This window comes from Taurulus bubalis (assembly GCF_910589615.1).
Source record: "Taurulus bubalis genome assembly, chromosome: 6".
NCBI lineage: Eukaryota > Metazoa > Chordata > Actinopteri > Perciformes > Cottidae > Taurulus > Taurulus bubalis.
The window spans coordinates 9117793-9131365 of NC_136594.1; the positions used below are offsets into that span (position 1 = coordinate 9117793).

Genomic DNA, 13573 nt, shown 5'->3' on the forward strand with positions numbered 1-13573 from the left:
CACACACACACACACACACACACACACGCCACCCACCCTGACACATGGTGTGTTATGCAATGGGTGATGCCTAATTACCACTGACATCGCAGAGACTGTTCACTGTGAAATTAATCATGACACAGGCGTCAGCTTTTGATATTTTTCACCAAGTGCTCTGAGTTCGTACCAGCTGATGTAATTAATAAACCGAGTGCACACAAATACTGAAAGTGACACTGATGTCTTAATAATAACCAGGCACCATAAAGCCAATGCCAGGTGCCACACAGGAGAGATAAGAGCAGGAACGCAAGTGGCAAAAGAACAAGTAGTAGGAAAGCAGTAGGAAAACGGAAATAGGAACAGATTATGTTTTAAACTATTAGAATGAGGTTGTTCCTGGTTCCGACTTTGAAGAGCCGTTTGCGAACATAGATAGAAAATAATGAAATAGTTCATGTGTGACAAGGATGTATGGCTGCATAATTCTAAACAGCTGTGGGTCCACAGTAGCTCCCAGAAGGGCTACAGTGCTATTTATAAATCATAGCATTGTACTGGAAAGCGCTTACAGTATATCCAGTCATGCATAACATAAACATTTGCTTTTCAGTTAGCAGAAAACCTCGCTGTTACTTCCGTATTACAAATAGATGAACTGAGACTCCAGAAACACAGCCCACCCGTATCTGGCATAATTAATGTGACATGCAGCTCATCAGTGCGCAAACCTCGATGAGAGCTGGTTGCTCATTTCTTGAGGTTTTTACTGCCTCAGTTGCAAATGATCACAAGCCAAGCAGTTCGCAAGATGCAGGGAAACTGATTTGACATCTTCGTTTTTGTGTGTGTTGAAATCAGGTTGAGCTATTGTTTACCTCACATAAAAAAATTTTTTTACCTACCACACAGTCGTGATTAGCTTTGATCTTCCACAGGCTTCAAAGAAATCTATCGGAATTGTTCATTTGGAAAACACAAGGAAAACGTGTTTCCCATTTGAGACACACTATGAATAGTGTGCAGGGTTCTTGTATTTTTAATTGGTACAGACGTGTTCTGCTTGTGCTTTTTCCAGCAAAGTGTACTATCAAGCTATTTTAGGGCCGTGTGATCTCACTGAAGAGTATGTATATCCATTCAGACCATTTCAACTTGTGCGCCATGGCTTTAGCGGTTCTCCAGAGCAAATCATCCCAACTACTGTCAGGCTGAGGAGGGTCACTGAGTGCACCTGGAGAGGGAGACTGTATAGGGCTCGCAAAGATCTGAGAATAATGAGTAGAGGTTGTTTTCTTTTTCTATTTGAACTTTTCCACTGTATTTCTTTCAGGCATGTTGCGTTCATTTTGATATCAGAGAGCAGCAAGATAACAGGATAAGAGAGGAGGGCCACAGTCAGACTCCAACCGGCAAAGTTGTAATTATGTGGTCAGCACCATGACCTCCTCTTTTCTTTCTTTTGATTGATTTATTTGTATTTCCTTTTTTTTTTAAACATCATATCATTATACAAGCTTCTGACCTGGTCATTTCAAGTCATGATGATCATTTTAATGTGATTATTGTTATTGTTTTGGCTGATCTGAGTCAATTACTGTAACTACACTGGCAACATTGCACCTGCATCCTAAAAGAAAAGAAGAGACACAAAGAGTCTTTTGATTTTGAAATATGTATGTATGCACTTTACCAGTCTCTCTGACCAAAGGTCGCATGGAAAAAGGTAGTGCAAAGAAATGAGTTTGAAAAAAAGGCCAGAGTATGTTTTCATAGTTATCAGTACAGACCCATATGTTCAAACACTGTATACACACAACGCTATAAGACACCAGAGACACACTGTTATGCACCACAGTTGTTTTCATATGCAGAGCCCAGACTAGATCAGACTTTCAGATGGTATTGACATTACTTAAGTGTCTTCATTTGTAAAAAGAAAAAAAAAGAAAAGAAAAGAAGATCCATTTCATCTACGTAGACGTGGATGTGTGAACCGTATGTGCCAGACAGAGGAGCAGAAGGTAACCTTTATAAGTGAAACAAACAGCCAGACACACTGTCTATCAGCGTAAAGGTGACTTCTCTAATCCTCTCCCCTCCTGTTGTCTAGTCTCTCTTTCCTACTGTATTGCTACACACATGTGATGCCAGGCAGAGTGACACATCGAGCTTCACTGTTTCTCTGGCTAATGTTCTGACATTCTGTTTCTCTCTGGGCTTCACCTGCCTCCCTCCCTCCCTCCGCTCAAGGCAGAAGAATTGAAGGATACTTCAAGAAAAAGGGCCACTACTGTAATGTTGGTGTGTCTGTGGGAGATGTGTTTTAAACCCTTAGCTGCTCTAATCAATATTTGTATAAATAATGGATCAAACCACTGTGAGTGATGTCAAAGTGGTCGCTTGTAGTGACAAATCCTCGGCTCTGCAGTTCCTCTCAACTCTATGAAGTGTTTTAGTGTCTTTCAATTTAACTTTGGGGGTTTTCAGCTCTGCAACTTCACGGTTTTGTTTCACTCCTTCCGCTCTCATGAACATTGATTCCGGCAGTAGCTATTATCTGCTCAGCACCAAACTGCACACAGACAAAGTTAGCAATGAGCTAGTGAACAAAGTAGAACATTAGGCAGATAAAGGCCCAGATATTACTATCGCTTTCGAGTTGGTGCAGACCAGAGAGAGAGATTGAGAGAGAGAGAGAGAGAGAGAGAGAGAGAGAGAGAGAGAGGCAGAACTGGTTGTTGACCGGCATAGAGAAATAAGCCTTAGCTAGAGTTCACAGCCTGGCCACTGCTCTGCACGAAATTAACATCCGGCTCTGTTTAAAGAGCCAGAATTCCCATCACTACTTTAGACTTGTCAAGTGGCCATAAACACAACTAATGAATACTAATGGGACTCTCTGTTACCTGGATCCTTAAATAGGGAACTGTTTGCACACATGTGATGCATATTGGTGTTCACAGCTTGTTGCACTGCCCCAAAATGGAAACCAATGAATACAGGTTTGAGTAACAATATCCTCATCTACTGATGCATTGGATGTAGTTTTATCCATACGAATACATCACCTTTTCTAAGTGGATCAAGTGTTCTTAAAAACTATTTGTTACCTGAAAGATCTGTTATCTGTTAGATAAATGCAGTGGAGAAAATGTAAAAATATTTCACAGCAAGTGCAAACTGATAAAAATATGGAAGCAATCGATTCGAATCAATTCCTCAGTGGGACGGACATTTGTTATCAAACATCTGCAATGATTTAGAGTTTTAATCTAGCTAGCTAAACTTAGCCATCAAACTCCCGCCCGCGAAGACTAACATACTTTTGTTGCTATATTTTTCATACTGTCTTTGATTGTAAACATAGGCTGCCGTTGCTTTAGACGTCTACATTTAAACAAATAACCTGCAACACGTCCATAAAAAATCAAAAGCAGTCATATTTCATCAACAAAACATACTACAATATACAATAATGCATTCTCAGGGCTTTTAAGCTCACCTTACCTGTAGGTGCTGCAGTTTGGGGGAAATATCTGCAAGTAGACCCCAGGAATATCAATTCATAATGTACTTGACACAGTTTTGTTGAACAACACATTATTTAGTGATAATTCTCTGCATGTTAATAATCTGATCTGAAGCCAGGCTGTAGCCTATACGCAGTGTTCTCACTGAATATGTATTTCTGACTACACGGAGGATAAACATGTTATTTAATCATCACTGTGTTTTCAATCGTCAAGTAGGATGCACAAACCCCAGGTGGTGTACACATAGTACGAGAGCTTTTCTGCAGGGAGGCAGGCTGAATGCATATCATTCAGCGTTTAAACAATACGTGCCATCCGTGCAGTAGGGCGACTTAAGGTGAACAGCAATCTGTGTCAAAAGAGGGACTGGAAGATGGCCTTGTTTATGTTGTCGAAGTCTCACGAGAGACTAATGAAGACTTTGCATAGCATGCTGTTTATTTTCACACATTTTCACGTTTGAATGACACGAAGTGATGCATGAATATCTACAACGCAAGGCATCTATTTATTCACCAATGATGATGGAGTTCTTCCCGAAAATATTTTCTTCCTGATTTAGAATCAATCAAATATGCCTTTTTTTTAAATGTCGTAAAGTGTGCTTTTTCACACTGACACAGTCACACAGAATCATTCTGTTGGAAATGATACCCGAGTGAATTAATTAAAATCTTACAAATTGGTTGTGTAACTCTGCAACTTTGCATCTATACACCTACAGTACACTCATACAACAAAAGTACACGTGTCTATAGTATTGTTATCTGTTTGTCTGTGCACTTTATTTTATATGTTGTATTCTATTGTAAATGTAATATGTTTCTATTGCACTGTGTTGATAGTTGATTGTTGTTTGTCTAAATGCACCACCCGCCAAGACAAATTCCTCGTATGTGTAACATACCTAATAAACAAATAAATGGTTGTGATTCTGATATTTAATTGATTTTATACCAGTAATATTACATCTCTTGTATTTGACATTGACTGAGTGCTATACTTTGATGAACAGGTGGACTCTGATGTGTTACCTGGGTGAATATTTAAGCAAGCATGAAAAGAAGAGGCTTGGAGATTAGTGTTTCAAAACGATATCATGATTGCAAAAGAGATTTAGTTTCCTTTTGCATGTGTGGCATACAATCTCTGCCAATGACTTGCAGGGGAGTTAACAAAAAATAATCAATTAAAAATATTTGTCTTAACATTTGCTCTAGCCAGTTCAGATGTCAAAACATGCTAGTTCCCATAGCAACCCTAGTTAAAATGCAATATATTCCCATGTCTGACCTTCATAGACAATGTACTATCATCCAACTGTGGGGTTATTCAGTCTGTGCGGCAGGACATTAGCATATAGCTGCCGTACTAAAGTCCCTCAGACAAACAGAATGAGAAATATATCATATAAATACTTGTGAAGCTAGACAATTGTTTACTATCGCAAATAGACACATTTAATGAAAACAGGCCAGTGATGATCACACAGATGGGCTCAAAGTTGCCACGAATAGGCATGAAATGTACCACATGCAGCATGAGTGATCAACAACAAAAAGTATTGGCCAGAGTGATGGTTGGGGGGGTGACGTGTGTGTCTTGATCTCCATCCAGAAATCTATGTTATTCATGTTATAGACAGTTGAACAAGCGGTTACTTTATTTTGTATGTCAAAGCTGCTATAATCGAAAAAACAATTAAATAATAATTCCTCAAACAAATATGTGAAGAGTTCCCTTGTAGGGTTGAACACAGAACTCTGCAGTTCCCATTCTCAGCTCTCCAAATACAGTTGCTTGGTCAGTAGCCCTCCATGTCTGATACCGTCGCACTGAGTCAGCCTTTAGCGTCTCATACAGACACTGTATGTGTGCGCTTTCAACTATCAAAAAGAAAAATCTTAAGAGTTCACAATATCAACTTAGCAGTTGATAGATGTTGTTTTTACAGCTTCTCTATGCTCCCTTAGCGGCGAGAAGAAATGATCTGCTATTGCAGGTTTAATATTCTAGCAGCCTATGTTGCAAAAAAATGACTTTTGGATGTAAAGTCAATGCTAAATGATGTTAGTCAATTCAAAGCTGTGAGAAAGAAGAGGGAAGTGTAACCAAGTGGCTCACTCGTGGGACCGCTACACAATCACTTCAGGTGTGAGTGAACCTCATGAATAACTGCTAAACTGGAACAATAAGCAGCTGAGGGAGGATGATGGTGACGGACTTCTTCCCTGATTAAAACTACCTCGGTAATTACCACACACGATGGGGACAGGGTCTTCTGCTGAGTTGACGAGTATTTTGTTTCAGAGTTAACATGCTCCAATTCACCTTTCCCCACGAGGCGCAGCATGCACCTCTCTGTTTTGCCTTTGGCCTTCCCAGCTACTGGAGTTGTCTGCTGTGTCTCTAAACTGGAGTGGAAGCCTGCTCCTAATCATTGCAATCACTCATCCAAAAGACCCCCCTCCCCCCTGTCCCATGTAAAAACAAAGCTATTTTTAGCTCACATGTATACACAATGTTTTCAGGGCCGTGTGATTATCATTGATTTGACTAAAACGACGATGCTCAAAAGCTCAGTGGAACTCAATGGAGCTGCCCAAATTTTTACCAATGAGGGAGGCAATTATTACTGATTTCATGTCAGCCGTGTTCTGCTGTCAGTCTGCTATTCCCTGTGACTCTGTCACTGTGGAAAAATCTGTGATGCAAGGCTAAATTAGATTTGCCCATGATGTGTTTGACTGGCACCCATTATGTGCAATGGACAAATGGGAGCTGCATGAATGGGGGTGGGAAACATTGGTTATATCTCAATTCTCCGGCTTTTTCTAAAGCAGGTCCCCATTCATGGCTGATTAACAGGCATATCAGGGAGGTGGGCAGTGTTGCTTGGATGGCTTTGACTAATCTAACTACTGCGGCTGACTTGCTTGGTTAATGGCTGCTACAGACTGGCTGGGAGAACCCAGACATGCAATAAAGAAAAACATTCAAAACTACTACAGAGAGCTCTACTGTCAAATCCTAAAACCTACATGCACCTTTCTGCAGCCACGGTAAACACGACAGGAAGTGTCTCGACTGACTGACAACTCCAGAGATTTAAACTGATTATTGAATGTTGCCAGAGTGAAACCAGCGTCTACCCTCAAATCATCAATGCCATGACATGTCGGTGAAGTGAAATGCAAATAACAGCTCAGTCCAGACGATATTGTTGTTGTTGATGTCACCGATCAACATGTACTTTCTCATATCAGCCATGTTGATCTCATCCAATCTATGTTACAGTATGCCAGTTTGACTTTTGGTCTGATAGGTAATCAACTGTGGGTATTTATCTACTTTATTATTATAATTTCAGTGGTTACTGATCCCATTGAGTGCCTGCTTTTATTTTTAAATAACACACTATATTATATGTCTTTTGCTTCAGTTTAATAAACAGAATAAAAAAGATCTACCTACAGATATTGTAACCATGTCTTCTTTATGTTGTAGTTTCCTTGACACGTTTGTCTACATGCCAATGTGTTTATGATGGTGGTCGATCGCATGAGCCAAGACAACGACAGCTTTAAGTTTGGCAGACCAAAGGCAAAACAAAAGAAAACATTTTAACTAAATGATAAATCTGTTTCAAGCACATGCAATCTGTTTCATGAGAGGTGTGAAATAAAGAAGTGCATCGTAGTTTGACAGAGTGAATTAAGTGACATCTTGACCACTCAATAGACTTGCTCTTCCAACAGCAATAGAAATATTGCTCCACCTAGTGGAAGCAGCTGTTGTGTTGTTACAGAGAAACATCCTGACCAGTCTGACTCGATTTCTCTCCTACAGTAAGAATGACTCCATGTTAACAGGGCTTCTTTTAAAAAAAAATGTTTTTTACAAAAAAATCCATGTGCACTGTAAAGGTGAGTCCGAGAGGGCTGCTATACTGTCTCCACTGTACATTGCCAGTCTGCGTGCACGTGCATGCTTGTGCACGAGCTCTATATGGTAAACCATTTCAGAGGTGGCACTAGAAAAAAAAACAGCATGATTGTTGACGGAATGAGACGGATTATTTAACATTGTCGACAGAGATGTGGAACAAAGTTGCTCGTCGCTGTTACCCAGAGACTTTATTGCAGACAACACTGCGCTGAGCACGGTGCCCTATTTCCAGGCGGCTCTGTCTACCTGCGCGTGGCCCCGCCCCTCTCTCCTCCGCCTCCCCAGCTCGGAGTTTGTGTTGCACTCGTTGCAGTAGGAGGGTCCATGTGCACAGAATGACGTCGCTCTGACTTCCAAGTCAAACCGACTCCTCCGTTTGTTTTTTATTAAAAAAAATGTTCATATTTTTTTTTTGCGTGTGTGTGTAAACCTCGGGCCCAGGCATCGCTAATCTGCAAAAAAATTGTTGCGGCCATAATGTGAGATCATCTGCTTTGCTTGTCGTCCGACCCGTCGCTGCCGTTCCGTCCTGTCAGGAGCAGCGGCTCGCTGTGGAGGATTACTCGTGATAATACGCAGTAGACTTCACCAGTGCGTCTAGCTGTCAAACTGACAACTATGTATTGGAAACAGTAGGCAGAACACATTTGTTGATATTTATTGACTTTGCCTTTGCGTGTCTTTTTTTTATTATTTATTTTTTTGGTCCTCTGGATTATCGCTGCCCAGCAACACGGCCACCTGACAACTCTGAATGTCGTAATTAAGGTAAGGAAGGACGGAGCTCAGTGTTTGACTGTATATTCTTATTTGGAGCTGGGTCTGAGATGAGAATGAAAGCAAAACTCCTCAGTCGGATAACTGAATACTTGCATCCGCCGGTCCATTTGCTGCGGTGGGAGAGAAATGTAATAACTTTACACCGGGACCGTTAGCTCTGTGTCTGGTCCATCGTAAAAGTCGCCAGGAAGTTTATAGACTTTCTGGACGATAAAGGAAATAACCGCACTCACTTAAATAGCAGACTGTGTGCGTCTGTAAGCATCTGTCAAAAGGTGCAGAGAAATATCTAGTGCTGTCAAATTATTACGAAAGATATGACTTTAATCATTCATATTTCATTATTTCTGCACTTAGTCCCTCTTGTCATTCAAAAAGCTGTCAACGAGACGACTTTAATAATAACTTTAACAGCTAGAATACAGCACAAATCGTCTTTTAGTATTTATTCTGCGCAAACGCAAAATGGAGAGACATGCAGATAGTTGCATGTCCTACAGAGGCAGGGTAATCACGGCAGGGGCAAGTGGGAGGAATAATCACTCTGATATCTTTTTGTCTTTTTTTGCATCGATGGATCTGCACACAATGTGCATGGGACATTTTTCGGGCAACGTGAATAACTTTAACTCAGATGTCTCGGCTGCTCCGCCGCTGGGAGCCCGTCAAAGAGTGCACCGTTACCGCTGACAGATTCATATTTAAACATCACCTGAAGCGATGCCTCATTATTGCAACCTGCTCTGTCAAGTGTCTGATTGTTGCCAGTGGTGTTGCTGCTGTTTGCACAGCCGCTAAAGCAACATTTTAAGTTATGTCGCAGCTATGTTGTGGCTGCAGGAGCAGTAACTATTGAGTGACAGCTTTCCGACCAACCCCCGAATGGGCCTGATAAAGCTGCTGGATTTCTGGCCGAGCTGTCCAATAGAGACGCAGCAGAGGTGGGAATTTAAACGAAAAGCCCAGCCGACGTCACGGAGATACGTTAACCCTTGCAGTGCAGTTTTCGTCAAGTTATAAGACTGTACATCCCCCGTAGTGCAGTGATGAGGAGCTTCATCTGTGAGAGGGGAGATATTGTACTGACTTGATTTGGATTTTTTCAGATTTAAAATATTGTTCATACAGCCTCTTTTGAGTTTTTGTCTCAGTATTATATTTATGTTTAAAAGTCAAATGATCAAAAATGTAAAATCTAGTGTATGTACATTGTATATATAATATGTATACATCTTCACACAGACCTTTTTCCTTCACTCTACCTTTTTTTTGCCTCTAAGATTTTTTATCATCTCAAGCAGAACTTACTGCTATGCAAAACCTAAACCATATTATTACACTTGACATTTCAGAATCATTAGTAATGAACATGAAATGTTGTCTCACCTGAATGAACACACCCTTAATACAACCTGTTACTCAACTATTATTATTACACCAATACCAATTGTGTCCAGCTTGTCTTATTCTTTTTTCTTCTTCTTTTCTTCATTTACCAGGGGAATCAATGAGCCAGCAATGGAGACCAAAAGATACCAAAGTTTATTTGATGGAAGTGATACAGAGAACAGATGGTCGCAGGTCCCCATTGCCATGGAGCACTGCTGCAGCACAGGGGATTCAAGTCTGACTAGCAGCGATATCCTGATGGACATAGTCAATGTCAGCTGCCCTGCTGGGAGCCCAACCACCGACTGCAAAGACAACAATACAAAGAAGCAGGAGCAGCCGATGCTTCGACTCGGCCAGAACCAGCCATTTGTTCTCCCACACTTCAACAACTCCCTCCATGGTCATAAGCAGGACATTGACTCTAAAGAGCTTTCCAAGACCGTGGCTGAGTCTATGGGCCTGTATATGAATGCTGCCAGGGAGGCAGACTTTGCCTTTACCCAGCATGGGGGCAATAGCAGCCCTGGGAAGATGTATACAGTGTGCGGACGTGCTCTAGAAGAGACCCAGTGTGGATCCACAAAGAGCCCCAAGTCAAAGCCATTTGGGTTCCAGCAGCCCAGCACCACTCCCAGAGAATGCACCACTGGGACTCCAGTTAGCTCTGCCTCTATGCTGGCCTCATCTCTGTCCTGCAGCCCTCAGACCTCCAGCTCCATCTCCAGCCCGGGGGGCAGCAACAATATGGTGTCGTCAACCACCAGTCCTCCGACGTGTTTTGGACCGGTGTGCTCGTCCATCAATAGTCCTGTCAGCCAGACGTCTTGTGCTGCAGCTCTGGCCAACATCAAGCGCAGGAATTCAGCCACATGTAGCCCCGTGGAGTCCAGCACCGTGGGCTCACCACCTCTCACCAGCCCGCTCAACGTCATGAGGTCCCCCATGTCCAGCCCCCAGAGTATGAGCAGTGTGAGATCGCCTCCGTCCTGCAGCACTACCTGTAACATTCGGTCATCTGTATCGAGCCCCACAGGTGGCTGCTGCACCAGCACTGCCAACAACGGCAACCCAGCAAGGCCCTCCATCTCCAGTCCGGCCAAAGGGGGCACCATGACTGTCAGCAGCCCACAGAACCCCTCGTCAGGTGGGTTTCCTGTGTGCAGTCCTGCTGGCGGACTGGGCTTGGTGCAGAATGACACCAACAGCCCAGAAGCAGCAGGTATGACCAGAGACACAGACTTCAAGAACTTTGAATTCCCCAAAGTAGAGATGTTAGACGGGGAGGTGTTCAACGTCGGCTTAGACCAGATGGGCATGGTTAAGTACATTAAGAACGAGCCTGGGACTGACTTCCGGAGCATGTGTTTAGGCAGCTCCAAATGTAATGTGAGTAGCACACCTTTTATCACACAGATTAAGAGTGAGCCAAACAAAGATGAGGGATGTATGAACCAACAGCCCTATTGTGAGCAGTCACCATCCCATAGTCTCTATCCTGCATCTGAGACCACCTACTTGTCCCTGAGGAATAACATTGATGAATACAGTCTTTCTGGTATCTTAGGACCCCCTGTCCCCTCTATGAATGGGACCTATGAGCCCGATGCGTTCTCCAACAATGTCCTGTCTAAAGGGGTTAAGCAGGAGACCCCTGATGGCAGCTATTACCAAGAGAATAACAGCATGCCCACATCGGCCATTGTTGGAGTTAATTCCGGTGGACATTCATTCCATTACCAGATTGGAGCGCAAGGAACAATGTCTTTCACGCGGCATGATGTGAGGGACCAGTCCAACCCTTTATTGAATCTAATTTCGCCCGTAACGGCGTTAATGGAGTCGTGGAAATCTCGGCCGGGCATGTCACAGGGGTCACTGTCCGGCAGAGGTGAGGGATACCTGGGTCAGAACTGCATCACGGACAGCATGACAAGGTAAGGACAATGAAGACCTCTCTATGTCGTCCGAGTGAGTGCCTTTCCGTGTATCGCCGTCACATCTCTGGCTTGAAAGCTGTGGCGTTTTCAGAGTTGTGATAAGTATTGAAAAAGTTCAGCTTTACAGTGAGAAGCAATTTTTTTCTCCTTTTTCCTTGTTTTTGTGTGAGTATACCAGTTTGTTACAGAGCGACTCATATTACACAAGGGACTTAGGGCGTTTGCTTTGAACAGTGCAAAAATAATAACAGCAGGGCTTGGGAAAGGCAGCGGGATGCTGGCTGGGGGAACAGGAATTAAAGGACGGGGTCCAGGTCATTGTTATAGTAGCATGTGATCACAACATCATCCCTGCTAGCACTGCCCTGTGGTCTACTGTAAAACAGAGGCAAAGTTTACCTCTTATCAGATCAGGGACCCGTGTGTATGCACAACAACAATATATATATTGGTCTGTTATCGGGAGGTCCAGCTAAGACCTTGTGTAATGCAAATATATGTTTTTATGGGCCCAAAGCGATTGGCTGCATCATAAATTATGAATGATTGATCACATGCTTTTGTTGCCAAACTGATGAAATAAACAGTTTGTTTTGTGAGGGTGGGGGCTGAAACAAAACAAACAGGCCAAAGGGAGAGAGAAAAAAATCTATAATAGGCGCCAATCTGGCAAAGTGCAACTTTGACACAGTTGTGTTTCCAGAGTATCGCAGTGTCCTAGTTGCATGTGAAGCCGAAGGAAGTAAATTATCATCAACACGATTAATAACAGTGAATATCAAAGCCATTATCTTGACCATGAAACACATGGTATCATTGTTGAAAATACAGAAGTATACACAGTGAGAGTTGCAGTAAATCAGAAGAAAGGTTTGTGGTCCAGGGCATCTGGGTATGATATGATTTCTGTGTATTTTATCAGCATTTACTGTCTATTGGTGTTATTATAAACTACATGGCTATCTTGTATTTATGCATGTGAAGTTATAAAGTCACACCTTTTATGAGCGGTTGCAAAAAAGCACTACACAAAGTCGTAAATGACTTCCTGCTTAGTTGCACAGCCTTGATAAGAGTCTGACACTTGCTGTAAGAGAAGTGCAGCATTTGAGCTGCTGCCGGTATGGTGATGTGCGTTGCTCCGCTATGTTTGACTGAGACTTGATCATGACAATTCCAGACCGACTTTGGGCAGTGATGTTGCACAGCATCTCAAAAATTGAGATTTATTAGATCAAAAGCTTTCCTGATTGAATTTGTGGAAACCAACTTTGCAGATCTCCCCTGATTGCCCTGCTAAGTTCAGTTGCCTAGTTTTCATTTTCTTCAGCTTCTGCAGTTCAGATTGCAGTTTCAGTTTGGAGGAAGGGACTGGGAGAACGTCAGTTTATCGGTGTTACCTCTCTGACTACTATCGTAGAATTGCACACTGATTTACTGGAGCAAAATGCAAAACATTGCCAATGGTTGTTGTTCAATTTGTATGTTTTATGCATCTATCATAATTCTAGTCTGATTTGGTCACACCGGACTATTATATATCTAACAAGCTAAATTTATTAAGACATCTAACTGATGACAGATTAATTATTACCTGATTCATAGCTCATAAAAACTACATTACATTGATTTCACTGTTTATATTTATGTCTTTCCTGTGGCAAGCATGTATAGTAAGCATGTTCTGTGTCTGTATTTATTCACAGAACGCCAACCCATAGATCTGACCTGATTATCTGATCATGAGGGTTATTTATGTCTTCTCTATTTGACACGTTTATTCAGCTTTATATGTACAATGCACACTTGTCTCGAGAGTAGATACTCCGTCTGTCTGAGTATGTATGTGTGTGTGTGTGTGTGTGTGTGTGTGTGTGTGTGTGTGTGTGTGTGTGTGTGTGTTTGTGTGCATGCTATGACAAGGCTCGCAGCTCTGAGGAGACTGATACAGCCTTGTTACCTTGGAGGCGACCCATATGGCAGGAGCCAAAGCGATGT

At 42.3% G+C, this 13573-nt stretch overlaps 1 protein-coding gene across 1 annotated transcript in view; it reads left to right on the forward strand.

The window, feature by feature from the left end:
* Positions 1-9755: 9755 nt before the first annotated feature.
* nr3c2 (nuclear receptor subfamily 3, group C, member 2) overlaps positions 9756-13573 on the forward strand; it is a gene marked incomplete at its 3' end in the record, with an annotated part of 60970 nt that continues 57152 nt past the window's right edge. Inside the window, exon 1 of the mRNA XM_079220293.1 lies at positions 9756-11572. Within this exon, the coding sequence (XP_079076419.1) occupies positions 9765-11572 (1808 nt within the window). The 5' untranslated portion in view covers positions 9756-9764. The remainder of the gene's footprint in view (positions 11573-13573) is intronic.